The following is a 20,484-nucleotide window of genomic DNA, read 5'->3' as shown; positions in this document are numbered from 1 at the left end:
TGTAGACTGAACTCAGTTTGTTAGCGTTCAATGTAACCTGCGATGCTTTTCCCCCAACGCTGAACAGCACTGATCGCTTCGCATGAGTATAACTAACCATCTTCGAGGTGCTTTGTGACCACAACCAGCGCTATATCGTCGGCGTAGCCCTTCACCGTGGCTTCCTCCGGAAGGGAAAGATTAAGTACATCGTTGTACATGATGTTTCACAGCAGTAGACCCAGTACGGAGCCCTGTGAGACACCCGAGGAGACAACGTACTCCTGGAGTCCATCCATCATCGGTGTCATACCAAAGCCTCCGTTATTGCAAATAACTGTTGACAATAGCTCCAAAATAAGCGGGAATGCGAATCTTCGCCAGAAATTAGGTTATTAGGTTCCAATTAGCCGAATTGAATGCATTTCTCACATCCAGAGTCACCACCACGCAATATTTGCTAGTACTAGCCTTTCCGTGAATGGCATCTTCAGCCAAGCCAATAATCATTTTGATGGCATCAGTGGTTAAGCTGGCTTTACGGAACCCATACTGTTGATCTGAGAGGCCTACTTGGCTCTCAACAACTGGGAGTTATCTATTATAGATAACTCACTCTAGCATTTTCCTCACAGTGTCCAAAAGACAAATAGGTCAGTAGAAGGTTGGCTCACCTGGAGATTTGCCAGTCTTAGGCAGTAGTACTAACTTCTGTCGCTTCCATGATGGAGGAAATATCCCCTCGGACATTCAAGCTTCGAACAACTCAGCGAACATGTCCGGTCTGGATTTCACGGCAAGCTAAAAGACCCTATTCGACACGCCATCCAGACCCGGAGCTTTGTTATCTTCTATCCTAGCGCAAATTTCCAGCAGCTCGTCACTGGTGACTGGCAGTATTGCTGTCACATTCAGAGGTCGCTGGAAGCTCTCTATGCTGCTAAGGGAATAACCCCTGGGTAATTTTTAGCAATTGTGAAGAGCAAGTGATCTGCGGGCTTCCTTATAGGCGCGCACTTTTTGCCCTTGGTCGATTCTGCCTACCGCCCTCTGAACCGCTCTTCTGGCTCGGTGACAGGCTGATCGAAGACTGGCCAGTTCAGTATCCCACCAGTAGTTCGTTCTTCTACTGGGGAATGAACACCTCCTAGCCATGGACCCGTCACACGTTTTGGCGGTGCATTGGACCATATGGACCCCATTAGGTTGGTCTAAGCACACCTCTGTGAAGGTCTGCACATCCAGGGCTTTAGCAGACCAACCTGAAATCTTTCTCGGTTTCGGACATGATAGACTTCTGCCCGGTGGCTCCGCCCATAGCCCAAAGGAGATTGCCTGGTGATCGCTGTGTGTGTAGTCCTTGTTGACGCACTAGGACATGCCACGTGCCCATAATGCAAACATCTGTAACATTTGGATGGGGCGGCCCGAATTCGTACCCTACCCAATCAACTCTTATTTTCTTGCTGTTTAGAAGCTTCTCGCGTATAGCTCGGCAACTTCCACCACAGCGATTTTTTGGCCCCGGGAGTTCGCAGAGGTGAAACCAATCCGGACATTGGTTAAGACGACTATGTTGATTCTCTATACTCCACACATAACAGAAAACATATAGATTTATTATGTTTCGATTATTATGGGAGTTATGTAGTAGGCTAGTTAGTAACTTTTAAAGCTCAAAAAACAAAAAACTATGAAATAGGTGTTGAAATATGTTTTATTCTTCAACAAAATTTCCCTTAATTTCCATGCAATTTTTAGAGCGTTGTTTTCCACCGAGAAATCTTTTAAAATTTTTGAATAAATAGAAAAAGAGAGCGATCTGATAAATAGGATAAACTCATAGAGTGTATGCAGCAGATCTATGGGCATAATGAAACATTATTTTTTTGTTTTTTAAAAAAAGGGACGAAGACGATTACGGTTGCATACCAGAGCAGAGGCAACTCATCAGATGCTGCCTCACTTCTGCCCTGGGAGCAGCGTGACCGAAGCGCCTGTTATATGCTCCCTTTTATAATTCTCAAAACATAAGGATGCGAATTATATCCAACGTCCTCGAATTATATCCAACGTCCTGGTACGAAACCGTAGCCGTCTTCGTCCCTCTTTGGGTGTTAAACCCAACCCCAAAATAGGAGTCTGTGGACCATACAAACTGAGAGCAACTTGCTCTTCATTTGGTCCGGTCCAACATCTAGTGGATGGGGATTTAGGATTCCTCAATCCCTAAACAAAAAATAATTTTAATAAATAGATATTGCCCTTACAGTATGTCAGGGCTGGATCATTCTCACCCATACGGATTAAGGGACCCGCCTATCGGAACCTATTGAACCGGATTTTATCCACAATCAGATGGTCGTAGTATTGTTCATAAACTATTATCCATCCTAATGTAGAGGATTACAAATTTCTCGTAGGATTCTTCTCTCGAACACGAATTCTTGCTAAGAACCTAAATATCCGAGCAATACATGAGGACTATTAAGAACATTGTCTTATGCAGTTACACGCATTTTTCTCGGAGACTATAACAGCGATTGACACGAAATTTGGCGAAAAAGTGGGAACTGTGAACGCTCACGCATACAGTGAGTTACATCCTTTTACGTCGAACTTAAGGGAGGAGAGCTCCCCATACACGTAAAAGGGGGATGTAAATTTTTAAATAAAATGTAATTATGTGGGATATCAAATGAAAGGTCTCGGTTAGTACTTTCCGAAGCTGGTCTTAGTTTTGAGATTTGTTGGAAAAGCGGGGAGTTCGGGAGGTCCAAAGTGATCATTTAACGGGGCTATTCTCAGAAACTAACCAACCGAAAAATCCGAAAAAAAATCAAAAAGTGGCTAGGCTCCGAAATACCTTCCATAACGATATCCCTTCAAATAAAGTTAATAATAGTATATTACCATAATTTTCAGTAATTGGCTGCAGAACCCCCCTTAAGTTAATCTTAGCACCACGAAATTTTTCAGCAATATAGGCTAATATAAAGCTTGATTCCACCAAGTTTGGTAGAAATCACACTATTGCTAACAAAGTTATAATAAGTCAATTCAAGAATTTGAATGTCAATATCACCCGAAAGTGTCACATTATATATGCATATATTACGTGTTACCTACTGATGGGACAAATTCACACTCAAATATCTTTATAAAAGAATTACACAAAACCTTTCATACCTAAGGCGTCCAGCTTCCGGTTTCCTAACTTGTTTTGTATTGGACAGATAGTGCCTCTTTGCCAATTGTCAGGCATTGATTCACTGCTCCATACCTTGATCATACCGGTAAGCCCAAATCTCATCCTTGGCTAGAAACAAAAGAATTAAATCAACTTTATTTCATGTAAAACTACTGAAATGTTCTTGAGAAATTTTCAATCGAATCCGGTTTTTTTTTTCAAAATCTGCAAATGCGGCACTTATCTTACCAATAGGTAAGAGGTAGGTCTCTACGAATGTAACTATTATTGGGTATTTTTTTGCAATTTGTTTTCTTTAAAAACATCCAAATAATACTAATTTATTTATCACTGAAACTCGATTAGATTAGATAAAAAGACATCGTTCAGTGTCTGGAAGTGTGAAATTTTGCATCAAATTAAACTACTGTTTCAGTCAATGTCTTCAGTCTTAAGGAGAGTCGGAAGATTCTGAAAGGAAGTGTTTTTTAGGGGTTTTGTTGTTATTTTGCTATCAGTTTTTACTCATTTGATATATGTCCAATGTTACTTTTACTTTTAATGTGAAAGAGCAAGATTACTATAATATTGTCAATTGGCTGGACAAAACCGTGACGTGGTTTGTTTGCGAAAAACCTCCAACAAGTATTTTTGTCAGTGAGTTTTTAAAATCAATTTTCTTCCCTGCAAAGAAGGGTGTGGCGTCAAAACTATACGAAGGAAAATCTGAGAACAAAGGTCTTCAAATGTTTAATCGAATCTAACGGATCTAGAAAAAAATAAAATAATGAACGATGTTTCCCTTACTAGTGTGATATTTATTCAGCAAGTATCAATATTTCGGCGACATCGTCAATTATTTTATTTTTTTTGGTTTTTTCCTGCTAGCAAATAATATGCAGAGATTTCGTCTATTTTGGATATCTTTCTTCATTGCGTCGCTCATCCCTATCAAATTAGAATCAATTGCTTAGCAGGCGGATATTTTTGAACAACGTCCCCAATTGGTTGTATATATGTATAATTTCGGTTCACTGAATCCATTGGGAACCAAACGATTCCAAACAGCCTTATTATCAGTATTTACCTCTATATATAGGGTAGAGCGCTAGCGTCTCAATTTCGTTGCCCTGGGTTCGAATCCCAGTCGTCCTTGGTGTTTGTGTTTATCTCGCTGCTGTGAGCTTATCATTTACATATAATTAAGTGTGATAATAATGAAACTGAAGCAGAACCTCAGTGAAAATGAAGGGCATAAAAATAATAACAACAGAGACAATAAATAGAATATATATCGTAATATCCCCTAGAAGATACATAGCACCTACGCATAATCGCTGCCGGTTCGCTGAAATATGCTTCAGCCTTCTCCAGGTCGCCCCGAAAAGCCTACTTTCCTCCTGTTCTAAGGCCACTCTTTGTTAGTGCATTGGCGTGGTGTAGTCAACAATGAAATTGCCGCCTTTTCTAAAATGTGACCTATCAGCTGGCCTTCTAACATGTCTATTGCACCTGACTTCGGCCACTTTCCATGTACTGATCCCATATAATAGTATATAGAGAACAGGCATTTGTCACTTGTCATGTTTACCTTCCTCAGGGAAATACACTCGGATGAGCGCAATAGTGACCGCATCGCTTCCTAGTGTACCATTACAGTCTCTAACATGATTCAAAGCCAAGTTTTAAACTGGCCTATTGCGCCATCCAATCCATATGCAAATGTGAAAAATTTGGTGCATTATAGAACAAATTGGATATATTATTTTTCGAAATAAGCACCTTAATGGGGGATATATTAGGTTGTTGCACATGAAATGGCCGATTTAGTACTAAAATTTGAAACGACTGTAAAGCTTACAAAAATTTATTTAATTAATCAAAATAGGTAGCAGTCGATTCAAAACATTTCTCCAAGCGAGATACAAGAGCATGTATGCCAGTTTCATCGTGTTGATAAATTCGTCGAAGGCAATTTTGATGGCCTCTTCATTCCTAAATTGTTCTTCCGGCAAAAAATGATCCAAATGCTTAAAAAAGTGGTAGTTGGTTTGCGAAAGGTCCGGTGAATACGGTGAATGAGGCAGAGTCTCATACTGCAATTCGTTCAACTTTTGAACTGTTGTTCTGGATACATGAGGTCGTGCATTGTCGTGAAGGAGTATCGCACCATTTCTGTTGACTAATCTCGGCCGTTGAATACTCAATTTTTGATGCATTTCCTCGAGTTGGGCACAGTATTTCTGTGCATTTATCGTTTCTCCAGGTGCCAAAAAAGAATAGTGAATAACTTCAGCTGTAGACCACCAAACAGTCACCATTATCTTCCTCGGATAGAGACTCGGTTTCGGCATATGCTTCACTAGCCATTGTGCTGATCGGCGACGAGTATAATATCCACTTTTCATCACGTCACTATTCTGTGCAAAAAGGGATCGCTTCTGTTGCGGGGAAAGTAAAAAACTGCAAATTTCCATTCGACGCGCCATATTTTGCTCCGTAAGGGCATGCGGAACCCATTTGTCGAGCTTTTTCACCTTTTCAAGTTGTTGTAAGTGCCAGGAAACTGTCGAATAGTGTACGCCCAGTTTCTCTGCAATGTCTCTCACAGGCTGATATTTGTCGGATTCGACTAGCAAACACAGCTCGTCGTTGTCAATCGATGGTCCTGAAGATTTACGTCGCCTGACCCGAATATTTCGAACAACCGCCGTGTGGTTCGTTCGCTTACCGTATCAGGTCCAAATGTGCTATTAATGTTCCTGGTCACCTCCGCTGCTTTATCACCGAGTTTGAACTCATACAGAAAAAGTATACGTTCTTAGCTCTTTTCCAACCTTTTTTCTTTTTTATTCACTGTTATCACAACGATGGTGAAAACTGAAATGACTTCTTGATTAAATGTAAGAGTATTTATACTTCATTATCCGCGCACATCAGCACCAAAAATCTGATGTCTCATGCGCGATGCGTCCATAGGCGAATCCCATTTCCTCATTCCAGGATGGACACGTATCATCTTAGAGGATCCCTGTTCTTAACATATGCCCAGCTAATGAATTATGGCCAGTCAGAATGCGCATAATACTCCTTCAAGACATTTGCTTTCGGCAGGATAAACTTTGCAATATGTTTGTTTGGTTCTGACAGGAAACGTTTGGTGTATTTAGCAGCATTAAGGTTCCGCCACCTGTCATTTTCCCAAAAATGGCTTGTTCCTAGTTTTTGATAGCAACATTAACCAATCATACTGGTACTCCAATTGCTGGTTCCGGTGCCGGCATGAAGGAAATTGAACCCTGTTTTGCTAAGGCATCAGAGATCTCGTTTTCCTTTACACCACAGTGATCAGATACCCAGAGTAGTTCAATTGTATTTACTCGAGAAATAGAGTTCAATCGGTTTCTACATTCCTGAACGATTTTTGAAATGATTAAAGTACTGCTCAACGCCATCAAAGCAGCTTGACTGGAACTACACATTGCGAGGCGCCTACCTTTTAACCGCCCATCAATCAACCACATTGCTGCTTTTAGGATCGCATAAACTTCAGCCTAAAAAACCTAAGCCCTCCATGTCTAGGCAACAGTCCCCCTACACAGCCGTTAAGCTGTGAAAGTTGGTTAGCTCCTTGTCTACAATAACTCCCAGATACTTCACTTCTTTGGTGAGTTTAAGGGTTATACTCTCATCTACGGAAGACAAAGACAAAGTTTTCCCAGTAAATAATACCATTGTGGTTTTATGTGTACGGGCCTGAAGCACCAACTGTCAATCAAATCAACGGTGCCTTGTATTTCTACACACCATTCCGATACCCCCACCAGCATCCGCATAAGTTTGGGCGTGTATTGGCCTACATAACGACGAAATCTATTAGCGATACCATGACCGTCAGGATGTGAATAAAATCCGGCTCAATAGATTACGGTGAGCGGGCCACTTAATCCGTATGGATGAGGATGATCCACTCCGGAAAGTCTATGAGGGCAATATCTATGGTAGGAAAACAAGACGAGGCAGACCCTGCCTGAGATGAAGCGATGACGTAAGTCAGGACGCCAGACAGCTTTTAGAGATATCGAATTAGTGGACCTCGGCGCGAAACCGGGATGTCTGGAGTTCCTTATTAAGGCAGACCTAGACCGGATACCGGTTATTGCGCCGTTGATGATGATGATGATGATAATTGGCAAATTTTGCAAATCGCATAGTAGTGACTCGATCAACATACTCCACAGAAACGACAATACCACATCTCCCTGGGGGCAACCTTTCGTTACTTATGTTGTTAAGGAGCGATCAACACCCACTTCAGTACACAGCAATCTCTCCATTATCATAGCGTTGATCCACTTAGTTAAAGTTTCACTGGCACTATGCATCACAAAGTTTTTAAACGACGCACAGTCAAACGCCTTTCAATGTGTATTAACACCTTCCTCTATCTTTGAAACCAAAGAATGAAGAGTAAATTCACATGACTTTCCACGCTGATAAGCATGTTGGTTTTCGCTTAGTGGTTGAATAAAACATCCTCGAAAAATTTTTCTTAGAAGTTGGTCTAAGTGCTCTATACTCTCCCTTAGCATCATCGAATAGATTTCATCCATGCCAGGTGCTTTGAAGTGTTCAAAGTGTTCAGCTTTCATTTTTTCATTGATAAACATCGCTCTCGCAGTGTTCCTTCCTAATAATTTATTGTTTTCATTCACTTCTCTCATTTTGTGTACTTCCCAGAAAGTTTGTACAGTCTTAACTCTCGAGTTCGTGAAAATTCCATCCAATTTTCTAAGAGAATCCAACTTGGCCTCATCCTTTTAGGGACTCGGCACAGCATGCTCTAAAGGAGCCTCGTTTACATCACTTAACGAGCTTCTTATATTGAGCATTCGCATCACAAAGTATTAAGATTTCAAAATCACTTGATCCTGTATACACTGCCAGATCCCTTACTTCTTGCTTCGGCGTGCACAAGGAATCGCAAAGTAAGTAAGCAGTGGCAAGTATGACATTTCTCCTCCTGCCATTAACTCGGTATTGTATCGCCACTAGGTCCTGGGACCAGAATTGTCTCAGCATGGTTGCCTCTAACAATTTTGACATGAGGACGCAGACTATCAGTCTTGAGAATCTCTCATCGAAAAAGATCCCAGCCCCCTTTAATAATCCAACATCACAGATTTTGTTAAATTGAACTCATGGCTATTATACCAGAAATATGTAAGGGCAGTCCTGCAACTTTGCCACCCTTGCTTTGTTATGCTGCAGATTCATTTGACTAACCTTTATGTTTGTAGACATAAGTGTTACCAGCTTTTTCTCGCGGATACCTCCGTACATTGTGAAGATTGTCCTTACCTGGATCTTTATATGAAAATAAAGAGGGGCCAACGCCTGAAGAGTAGCCAGAAAAAATAGATGGCTTCCCGGATTAGTTTAAAATTATTTACGACTTGTGATATCCAATATATAACTTACCTCATTTTTTTCAGATTCCAGCATCTGTGATCAGCAGTATTGGCACAATAAACTGCCAACAAACTACTAGCCATCAAATATTTTTAGTATCAACCGCATCGAAACCATCTCATACAAATGGGTCAGCGGGAATATACGAAGATCGTCGTGAGGATCCAGCCTCAACAGGAGGAACTACAATACAATTGACTCCTCAACAACAAATAACTAATCCCACATCATCTTCTCCATTTAAAATGGTTATATCGCAACCAATGTCGAACCAACCGCGTCCTCATCCTAAAAAGCGAAAATTCAATCCTGCCGATCTTGAAGAGACACCGAAAACACACGCATCGCCCTCACTGTCATCCTCGAACGGCGGTGCTTCAGGAGTAGGTGGAGGAGGAACCTATAAGAATGGCAGCTATTCCATGTCCGCTGAAAGCAATACCAATGAACGAAATTACGCACCGGCTTCGGATATTGTATATTCGAGCCGAGCGACAACAATAACGCCAGCAGCCTGTACAGAATCAACCGCACGTAGTGCACCTCATCCTTCACAAATTGTTCGTACTATCCATCCCCATAGTTATGGGGATGGCGGCGAAAAGAAATTCATTGTGGCTAGGTAAGCATTAATAGTGTTTTTAAGTCACCCCTAATAATTTATATTAAGTCACTAATTTCTTCTCAACCCGACAGCTCACCATCAAGTTACAAATTAATGCCGCATACGAATCAATTACCCTCAACTGCAGAAATCATAGATTTAAAAGAGTGGACAAACACTAGAGTCTTAGCATTAACAAATGGCTACTACGCACCTGGTGTCATACGCAAAACGGATGAAAACAATTCGGTGTTGGTTGAATTCGATTCACCGGACAATTGTACAGAAATGTATAGTGATGTATTCACCTCTAGAATCTTTCATGTGATATTAGATGCTAGCCCATCGGCTGCCCAGGTAGTTTACAGAATGAAGCCAAAGTGGATGTTGGATTTCAATACTCTAATTTGCTCTTTTTTCATAGATCGCCCAAGGAACGAAAGTTTGCGTACGAACTCAAATTGAGGGTCGTGCTGAGCATGTGTTCATTGAGGGTACAGTAATTCAAGTGCACGCAGTTACAAAACAATTTTCCGTACAAACCCGGGATGGTATACAAAAGGTAATAGTTCAGCACTCAATCAATTTATTTTCCTTCATTAATCCCATCTTTACTGCATATTCCCTTTCCCAGCTGGTCAAGCGTGCCGACTTAAGATTATTACTGCCACCATGGTGGGATGAATTAAATGACGTTAGTTCTCCTAATAAACTCGACATGATGGACCGTGGTCACAGAATATCAAGTAAATCGCACTCGTCAGCGATAGTCGGAAACGAGTCAAATATTATCTATGGCAGTAGTCGCCCTGATTTGGGAAAATCGGTCACGCCAGCGACCTATGTAACAAGATATGAACAAAGTGGCAATGCATCCCATTTACAACTGCATCATGTCCTTCCTACCGTGCAACCCAGCAACGATGAATATTATCGAACCGCATCGACATCTCCTCTGCAATCGTCGAACATCATTGTCGAAAACAGTGGCCAACAGCCTACAGTTGCAGGTGGCGGATCAATTCCTGAAATCATCGTCTCACAAGGAATGCAAGCTAATATTAGCCCCTCAGATGACTTGCGGGCACGTCATCAACGAAATTATGATGAATATGAATCTGATGATGAACTTGGACGGGGTGAAATTCCATTTGGTGACGGTGATGTTGAAAAACTATCAGGCAGCAGTAAAAGAAGTAGTATGCAAAGTCGTGGGAGTACATCGAGTCTTTTAGACCAAAGACTCACACCAAGATCTCAACAAGCAACACCTCGATCTCAGGCGGCTACACCCCATCGATTCAAAAAAGGCGATGTTGTACAATCAGAGTCAGGTGTACGTAAGAAATTCAATGGTAAACAATGGCGAAGATTGTGCTCAAATCAGCAATGCACGAAAGAATCTCAACGTCGAGGGTATTGTTCACGTCATTTAAATCAAAAAGGAAATGCACTACGTTCGTCTGGACCTAGTCGATTTCCAAGGTAATTAAATTGAATGTTTTGTTTACTTTTATTTGCCTCCGACTGCTGTTTTGAATGCATAATATCATTGTGTTTCTATTTATTCCGTTGCAGTGATATTGGAAGTAGATCAAGTAGTAAAACACAGGTTGATGAAGAGACTTCAAGGGATTCGGAAACTTCTCCACAATATCGGGTCCGAACCCGGTATGATCCAGAAGAGACTGATGTTGCAAATATGTTAGGTGAGTTTCTATTTTTTTCTCTGTCTCGTATTCTCAACTATGCCTGCTCACGTTCTCAACGCTGTAATTTTTTATCGATAAAATAATCATTCGATTTTGTCGAAAATCTAAAGGTCACATCATCATCATCAACGTCGCAACAACCGGTATCCGGTCTAGGCCTGCTTTAATAAGGAACTCCAGACATACCAGTTTTGCGCCGAGGTCCACCAATTCGATATCCCTAAAAGCTGTCTGACGTTCTGACCTACACCATCGCTCCATCTTAGGCAGGGTCTGCCTCGTCTTCTTTTTCTACCATAGATATTGCCCTTATATACTTTCCTGGCTGGATCATCCTCATCCATACGGATTAAGTGATCCGCGCACCGTAACTTATTGAGCCGGATTTTATCCACAACCAGATGGTCATGATATCGCTCATAGATTTCATCATTATGTAGGCTACGGAATCGTCCATCCTCATGTAGGGAGCAAAAAATTCTTCATAGGATTCTTCTCTCGAACGCGGCCAAGAGTTCGCAATTCTTCTTGCTAAAAACCCAAATCTCTGAGGAATACATGAAGACTGGCAAGATCATTGTGAGACGTTTCGAGTGGAACAGTTTTTGTAAGCTGAAATAGGCTTTGTTGGCTGCCAACAACCGTGCGCGGATTTCATGGTCGTAGCTGTTATCGATTGTGATTTTCGACCCTAGATAGGAGAAATTATCAACCAGTGACCAGTGCAGTTTGATGTTGTTGGTTGGTTGGTTTTCGGTGCTGACGTTGCCACCATATATTTTGTCTTGCCTTCATTGATGTGCAGCCCAAGAGCTCACGCCGCCTGCTCGATCTAGATGAAGGCAGTTTGTACGTCTCGGGTGGTTCTTCCCATGATGTCGATATCGTCACCATAGGCCAGTAGTTGGGTAGACTTAAAGAGGGTCGTATCTTTTGCATTTACCTCAGCATCACGGATCACTTTCTCGAGAGCCAGGTTAAAGAGGACGCATGATAGGGCATCCCCTTGTCACAGCTACATCAAATAATGGAAAATTTAATGAAATGAAAAAATGATTGCTGAATATCGAGGCAAGCTTTCAGATCTCTGCAATTGAAGGACTATAAATTAATGAATATATTCTCAGTTATGGTGTAGGCAATTGCGTTGTTTTCCTTAAGTACTTCGCCTTACTTCTCAATCCAGCTTTCTCCAATCCAGTTTTCTCAATCAGCTAAAATAAAGAGAGAAATTATTGCGAAGTTAACTGAAATGAGTTGACAAAACTACAGTAAGTAAGAACGTATTGAAGCATGATGAAGCTCGATAAAGCAAAGCAGAGTTATGTTCGGGTATAAAGTACCGTGTCTCTCTTTAAAGGTCTTCATTAATTTTCCGGCAAACCTTTTCGAAGATGCTACTCCTTTGGATCAAGTTTTAGTGAGGATTTCGGAAAGTATCAACGAAACATACCAAAAGGGCGGCTAAATCAGTTACTGCGAAGCACACTACATTAAATAAGAGTGACTGCAGCGCCACAAATGTGCATATGGCTTTGGCATGTTCCTTAGCAATACACAATGGTGTTAGTAGAGAGTCTTATTGAATCATGAATTTTGAAAAATTGATAATGCGATTCCTTAGAAACAGCCCATCTTTCCATTACCACCACCCTCAGCTCAGCTTTTGAAGTCTTTTGAAGCGAATCATTAAACATCGGGACCAAGATCGTTTTGCATTCTACATTGTTTTTGTTTTCACGCAAATTCGTATACGCACCCTCAAATGTACTTCTTTAAGTTCATCAGGAATCTAAATGCCAAATTTGCTACTTTTTTAAGGGGTCATCCCGTATCTCGGATCCGAGGAATCGATTTTTATTTCTGGCATCAATTGTATCTAGATATAGTGTAGAATATATGGGAAAAGTGATTTTTTGATATTCGGAGTCGTTCGGAAATTACAGTGTCACATGCCGTAATAAAGCGCGTATTAATCGGTACGAATGACATTCGAATGACTTCACTAAAATCATAAAAATTGAAGCTAACGCCTTACATGTGTTTTTTGAAGAAACCTAAGGTTTATGGACTAGATACAGCAGATTAATTGTCAGTTAAGATTTTATGGTTAAAAATCGCATTCTACTTTTCAAATGCGTTTTTCTCGAAACTACATATTGAAAATCTGCTGTCATCATAGCCCAAAATCTATTCAATGAAATTCTTTGAAATTTGCACGACTTATTCAGAACATATTTCTATGGTCCGCAAACTAGGATAATTGCGATTCATTCAGTAGTTTTTTTTTATTCATTAAATTGACAAAAAAAGGCACAAATTGCTTTCATTATTTTTTAATAATCCGCACTATTCGAAAATGATCCGTAGGATGTTGATGTGGTCAATGCAGTAGGATCCGGAGCGGAAATCAGCCTGCTCTTTGTCGAACAAGCTTTGCAAATTTTCTTTGGTGCGCTCTAGGGTTATTTCAGGTATTATCTTTGCAATGGCAAGGAACACATAGATAGTCCTGCAATTGTCACACTCAAAATGGGTGCCCTTCTTCGGAATCTTAACGAACATCCCCTTCTTTTACTCTCTGGGAAAAGTCTCGAATTCCCCAGATTTCTGTACGAGTGGAAGTAGCAAATCTGCAGAAACTACGATAAATAACTGCGCGGGGGACCATTGAATCCAGCGACTTTACTCCTTTGGAGTGCAATAATGGCCGAGATGATTTCCTTTCTACTTGGAGGAACAGTCCGTATTCGGTGACTAGCCATTTCATCCAGAAGAGCCGAAACTTCTCCGGATGTCATACGGTTAATAGTCGTGGTATAGTGTTCCTTCCTGAGTCGACTGTTAAAGTTCTTCACAGAACCTCAAAAGATTTGCAAGCTCTTTCAGGATGCAATATACACTTCTGAAATCATTGTGTTCTACAGCACCTGCCGCTCCCCTTACCAGCGCAATAAAAAATTCCCGTTGTCACGGCGCACACTACGCTGAACTTGCCAGGATTTCGCGCGATGTCCGTCACTCGCAGTGGTCAATATAAACTAAACTATTTCCCCGCCATCTCGTTCTTCAGTAAAAAAGCTACCATCCTGGTCATTAAAGTGGCAAAAGTTTTTAATACGTCGGCACATTGGAATCAAGTTTTGACTGTCAATAGAGATCTCATCTTCCCTCACAAGTGTCCAGTGTATTACAAAGCTGTTTTTGGTATCCTTACACCACATGTTTTATCTGATGCTCTACATATTTATCACACTCTCGGCTTAAAGTAACAACCACCCATGTGCATTATATCACAACTATACAGACACGAGTATGATTACGTCACGATTCTGCACTATTCAGGATCAAGTCATCCTGCTGTACCAGGAGGCTCAAATTTTGCAAGCAATCCCAGACTAATTTTATACCTACTTGTATGGCACTAGCACTGACCACTGTTCGATTAATCGAAAGTAGTAAGCTTTTTCTGCCTCCATATATCCATCGATCTTCAGAAATATACATTTTGCTTTAAAAATGATCACAGATTGAAAAATTGGTTTCCAATACTTTCGAAAATTACCCCAAAAGTCTCCTTCTCTTGAATCCACCATTCTACTAGCTCTGGTCACATAAACACTCAGTTGAGTCTAATTGTTATACTCTATAGTTGCCCTTACACGATCAGTATTTGATCAGTCTACCATAAGTCAATCCATCAAAAATGGACTGATGAAATACTGACAGCCTGACGTGGTCAATATAAACAAGCCCACGAAAAACTTTTTTTCGTGAATGTTTTTAAAGATTCGAACCATTCAGAAGTCATGATTCGATTCAATCACAATGGCATTACACTCAACTCATCATCAATCCAACCATACTGAAAGTTTTTATTTAAAAATTTAAATTTCCATCAGTCCGTCAATCATTGCCATAAAAATACCCTAGACGATCAGTTTGCCATAATTTTGTCATTATGACTGACGCCAAACTGATGAAATACTAATCGTGTAAGGTCATTCATTGACTTATGGTAGATTGACGATATGCGAATACTGATGGTGTAAGGTCAGCCTATGACTTCAGGGCTGTTTTTTTTTGGATTTAATTCTTGGGGGCCTTGATTGAACAGGTTATTATTATAGTGTCACTACACATGGATGTGTGGCCGACGCAACGCTTTTGACAGAGGAAGAATCACCCATATGTAACTACGTATTAACTGTCTTTCTGCGAAATTTCAGTCTTTAAGCCCTTCGAAACAAAAGTATTGAAAAGCTGACATCTTTCTTTAACTTAAAGAAACATCTACTTTCCAGTAGAATAAAAGATTAAAATTGCCGAATGGGTTTTTTCCAAAAGTTCAGTTCTCTTTGATAAACCCTTTATTAAGGCAACAATCGCAATTTACTCATAGACACACTCATTGTGTCTATCTAAAATCTATGCTATAATACCCACCCCCAACTAAACCGTCAAAACTTTGTAAATCATGTTATATGTATGGTATACAATATATAGGCGGACGTTTTTCCTAAAATCCATACAGTGAAAATATCTAATAATAAAATGAGTAATAAACTTTACACACTTCTCCCATTTTTACATCTGCCAAAAAATCATCACTTACAGCTCTCACTCAGTTTGTTTTGTTTTTCTAAACGATGCATTTCACTGGTATTCTTTCACTCTTCAATCTGGCAATTCTACAATGTATGTACATGTTAAAATGACCTGTTTTAGCGAAAAACATTCAAATCCATACAAACACACACACACACTCCATTCCGTTACCCGATAACAGCCACTTCAGTTACCTGCCATCACCCACGCAAAAAGGATGAGCCTCATAATTCGTGTCGGTCCTAATACCGATAGTATGAAAGAACTGTTTTTGTGTGTGACCCAGAGAGTCTTTTGTGTAATTTTTGGAAATCTGTCCGAAATTTATTCATAATTTAAATATGGAACCTTCCCCATTTGATCATGGCGCGATGTTGTATCTTAAATGCTTAAGTAAGAGACAAACTTTACAGATTGTTAATTTATTTGGGGAAATCCCTAATTGTTTTTGTTTCCAAATTTAGTGTCGTTAAGCAGTTCGCGTTCAGCGACGCCGTCGTTTTCATCCCCAACGAATCATGTGACGTCGCCTATGAACACGACCCAATCCCCAGTGCCAGTGACCAATCGGCAACACTTTTTTACTCCTATCGGGGGGCCGGCACCATCGCAGGAGACCATAATCAAATGGAAAAATTCAGCGAGCCCGGTTTATAGTGGATATCAAGTAATCAGACCGGAATCGGTACGCCCCCAACAAACTGTTCAACCTCCACCGCCTGCTCCACCCGCCCCAGTTCAGCCGACTCCTGTTGCTCACACTACCAGTGTGATTCGGATATCACCAGCATCTTCGAATAATTATCAATCATTTCACCCGGTTATAGGAGACCCCACACATTTAGTGCCACTTTTACCAGCAACAGAAAAACCGGCTCCAAAAAACGGTGAGAATACAATTTGTCTTGGTCTTGCATTTCAACTTGATACGAATGTTTTGATTGGTTCCCAGGGATTAATCAGGGGTCGACGTATGCATGGCACTCGCTCCTGCCTGTGATAGACTCCCCCGCTAAAACTCAAACCAAACTCGTAGCCACCCCAACATCTAAAGCAGCTACGCCACCACCATTGGAGCCGCCGATTAAGGATGAAGATGGTGAGTTTACTAGAAGTCGCATGATAATGTTGAAAACTATTTGCTTTCTTTTGTAGACAGAATGCCAAGAAAGTTTGAAAAGGTTCCGATTGATTAGTTTGCAAAATCATTTCAGATCAAATGGACGATGATGTATTCGAGCCAGCTCCAGCATCATCGACTCCAACTTCATCAACATATCGGCCTGTATTATATAGTGCAAGTAGTATAACCAGCGGTAGTAATACTTACAGTACTATTAAAGAGAACGGCAACTCATCAGACACTGAAGCGCATTCTCATGACCAACAAATGAACACTAGTGATACATTAACAAACTCAGGAAAGACAACCTCAAATCAACCGAAACCTGTTGAAAGTGATTCAGGAGCAGGCAATGCCGGAGCTAATTTAACTAAGCGACGAACTCAATCTTTGAGTGCTTTACAAAACGCCAAGGAGCCGGGAAGTCCGTGTACTAAGGGGAAAATCCGTCGCCCAATGAACGCTTTTATGATCTTCTCGAAAAAACATCGAAAATTAGTTCACAAAAAACATCCAAATCAAGACAATCGAACTGTAAGCAAAATTCTGGGTGAATGGTGGTATGCCCTTAAGCCGGAAGAGAAAGCAAAATATCATGACTTGGCTAGTGCCGTGAAAGATGCCCATTTCAAAGCGCATCCTGAATGGAAATGGTGTTCCAAAGATCGAAGGAAATCGTCCAGTTCAACGAAGGATGCCCGCGATCGAACTGATTCAGTTGATGGTGTTGATTCGCTGGACGAGAAGAGTCCAACGACACCAGCTGATCATCAGGTTCCCAGCGGAGCTGATATTCCGCTTACAATAGCAGCATATAATTCGACAGAAGAAATTGATGTAACTACCATAAAAGATGAAACGAGTAGCCAATTTAAGGAATCAATGAGCAATAACAAAATTTATGGAGATCATAATAAGAATACGAACGATGGGCGTGAAGATTTGATGTCGGATGACGAACAGGTAAGATATTATATAATGGCTACAATCAATCCTACCTTCTTGTGTAACCACATTCAAAATTTAGACAAGTTTCATGGATGTGAGGCAGCAGTTTCCTTTTTAACTGCAATTCAGATTGATTTATTGGCGTTTTTTTCTAGACAATTACTCAAAGGTTGTTACGTATCTGCCTATCGGATTATGCTTACATAAAGAACTTTGAGTATAAAAAGCATGATTTTCTCCTTATATTTCCAATCGAAGGATTCTAGTTGCGTTCGTTACAATTGTTTCGTTTCCTATTTACAGAAAATACCAGTCTTTTATGTTTTGCTTTTCTCTGCCCCAATAGTTTGTAGAAAATATAAGCCAACGGTTTCGAAGTACAAACTTTTACTCGCAACTTTCGACATCCCTTGAGAGAAGACTAGAAGAGCCTGCTCTTCTATTCTGAAGAAACCGCCATTGTAGATCACCATCAACAACGGCGCAACAACCGGTTTTTCGCCGAGGTCTACCAATTTGATATCCTTAAAAGCTCTCTGGCGTCCTGACCTACGCCACCATCTACCTACCCTACCTACCTACCATCGCTCCATCTCAGGCAGGGTCCGCCTCGTCTTCTTTTTCTACCATAGGTATTGCCCTTATAGACTTTCCGGGCTGGATCATCCTCATTCATACAAATTAAGTAACCCGCCCACCGCAACCTATTGCACCGGATTTTATCCACAACCTGACGGACATGGTATCGTTCATAGATTTCGTCGTTATATTGGCTACGGAATCGTCCATCCACATGTAGGGGGCAAAAATTCTTCAGAGGATTCTTCTCTCGAACGCGGCCAAGAGTTCGCGATTTTTCTTGCTAAGAACCCAAGTCTCCGAGGACTACATAAGGACTGGCAAGATGATTGTCTTATGCAGTAAGAGCTTTGACCCTATGGTGAGATGTTTCGAGCGAAACAGTTTTTGTAAGCTGAAATAGGCTCTGTTGGCTGCCAACAACCATGCGCGGATTTCATCGTCGTAACTGTTAACAGTTATGATTTTCGACCCTAGATAGGAGAAATGGAGAAATTATCAACGTCTCAAAGTTGTAGTCTCCTATCTTTATTCTTCCCTTTTGACCAGTGCGTTTTGATGTTGTTGGTTGGTTGGTTTTTGGTGCCGACGTTACCACCATATATTTTGTCTTGCCTTCATCGATGTGCAGCCGAAGATCTCGCGCCGATTACTGCCTGCTCGATCTGGATGAAGGCAGTTTGTACGTCTCGGGTCGTTCTTCCCATGGGAAGGGGCATCCCCTTGTCGTAGACCGTAGTTGATGCCGAATGGTCTTGAAAGTGGTCCTGCTGCTTTTATCTGGCCTAGCACATTGGTCAGGGTCAGTCTAGTCAGTCTTATCAATTTCGTCGGGATACCAAATTCTCTCATGGCCGTGTACAGTTTTACTGCTATCATAGGCATCAAGTCAATGAAAAGATGGTGCAAATGATGTTCATATTCCTACAGTTTTCCATCGCTTGCCCCTCAGAGAAAATCTGATGTGTTGCTGATTTGCCTAGAGTGAAGCCATTCTGTCGGAAATCAGATATCCCTCTTTGTCTCGGCAGGATGATCATCGAGCTGTGTAAGGCTTCATTCTGCTGACTTGTTGGTAAAACTTGCACGCCTGGTGCGGTTGCTCCCTGTAGTTTTCGAGTTCACAGACCTGTTGGTTCTGCCAGGCTTCCTTTTTCCGTCTGTGAAGTCACTTCTCCGCTCGCCGGAGTTCGTGATAAGTCTCCGCGCGTGCCCGCGTCCTTTGAGAATGCAACATTACTCGGTATGCAGCATTCTTCCGTTCCGTTGCTAGTTTACATTCATCGTCAAATCAGCCGTTTCGACTCTTTTTGTGGCCGAATTTATGATAACGTTCTTCAGGTGGTTGTGAAGATAATTTGTTTATGCTTCATCTCCACGACCATTGTAGATCGCTGTCATTTATTTTGATGACACATGGTTCGAAACTACCTTTTGTCAGGATCTTATAGGATGCGTACGAAAATGAAATACCTTATTTTTACAAAAAGAACCGCACTAGTTATTATGTGGTTGCTTTTGTGGCTAAAATTTTGAAAAGGAACTAATGAAATAGATTACTCAGCCAATTCCGTCCACTCTACTCAACTTTTCGGAACCTTTATTTAACTTTTGATCACGTGCGGCTGCTTCAACCTCGTTTATTGAAGTGAGCTCGATGTGTTTCATCATTTGATCGTCCCAGATTGTTCCAAGCGTGAGGCCGTGTTGACACATCTACTGGGTTAAACAGCTTCTCGAAGTATTCCATCCCACCTGTCATAATATCGTCAGAGTTCTCTTAAAAGTGGCCTTGATCATCCTTAAAAGGCTCTATCTGCCGTTCCTCCAGCGAACTCATTCTGGGCCAGCTTTGTTTCATCTGATAATTTTCAATTAAGCTAACCTGACCACCTGTTTCAATGAGTGACGTTTTGACTCATTGAACACAACTGAACTGGTTGTCAGAGGCAAAGTTCTTTCCTCACAAAGTGATCTAACAACAGTTTACACAGTACCTCAGAATAACTGTGATTTTGTAAAAGACTACGAACAGAGAATCGATATCGGTTTCAAACTTTTTCTGCTAGTCCTGCTACTTAAACTCAACTTTCTATTATAGATCGAATAGTTGGTGTCATTTTTGTGATTTAGATGAGATTCGAACTGCTGATAACTGTTATTTTTCTTCAGAACTAGCTCCCACTCGAACTACCTGATAAGACAATTTAAGGCTTTTTAATATACAAGGTCTCTAATAGTTAGGGGTTTTGTTTACTTCTTTCATAAC

At 41.0% G+C, this 20,484-nt stretch overlaps 1 protein-coding gene across 4 annotated transcripts in view; it reads left to right on the top strand.

The window, feature by feature from the left end:
* LOC119660601 (putative transcription factor capicua) overlaps positions 1–20,484 on the top strand; it is a 132,011-nt gene that overhangs the window by 95,999 nt on the left and 15,528 nt on the right. For all 4 annotated transcript variants that reach the window (XM_038069280.1, XM_038069279.1, XM_038069277.1 and 1 more), the window contains 8 exons: positions 8,665–9,263; positions 9,338–9,602; positions 9,670–9,807; positions 9,880–10,730; positions 10,824–10,954; positions 16,030–16,452; positions 16,518–16,664; positions 16,780–17,651. In XM_038069280.1, the coding sequence (XP_037925208.1) occupies positions 8,665–9,263; positions 9,338–9,602; positions 9,670–9,807; positions 9,880–10,730; positions 10,824–10,954; positions 16,030–16,452; positions 16,518–16,664; positions 16,780–17,651 (3,426 nt within the window). The remainder of the gene's footprint in view (positions 1–8,664; positions 9,264–9,337; positions 9,603–9,669; positions 9,808–9,879; positions 10,731–10,823; positions 10,955–16,029; positions 16,453–16,517; positions 16,665–16,779; positions 17,652–20,484) is intronic.

The sequence above is a fragment of the Hermetia illucens genome, chromosome 6 (genome assembly GCF_905115235.1).
Source record: "Hermetia illucens chromosome 6, iHerIll2.2.curated.20191125, whole genome shotgun sequence".
Lineage (NCBI taxonomy): Eukaryota > Metazoa > Arthropoda > Insecta > Diptera > Stratiomyidae > Hermetia > Hermetia illucens.
Note: the sequence above shows the minus strand (reverse complement) of the source record. Positions and strands in the feature narration are given on the sequence as shown.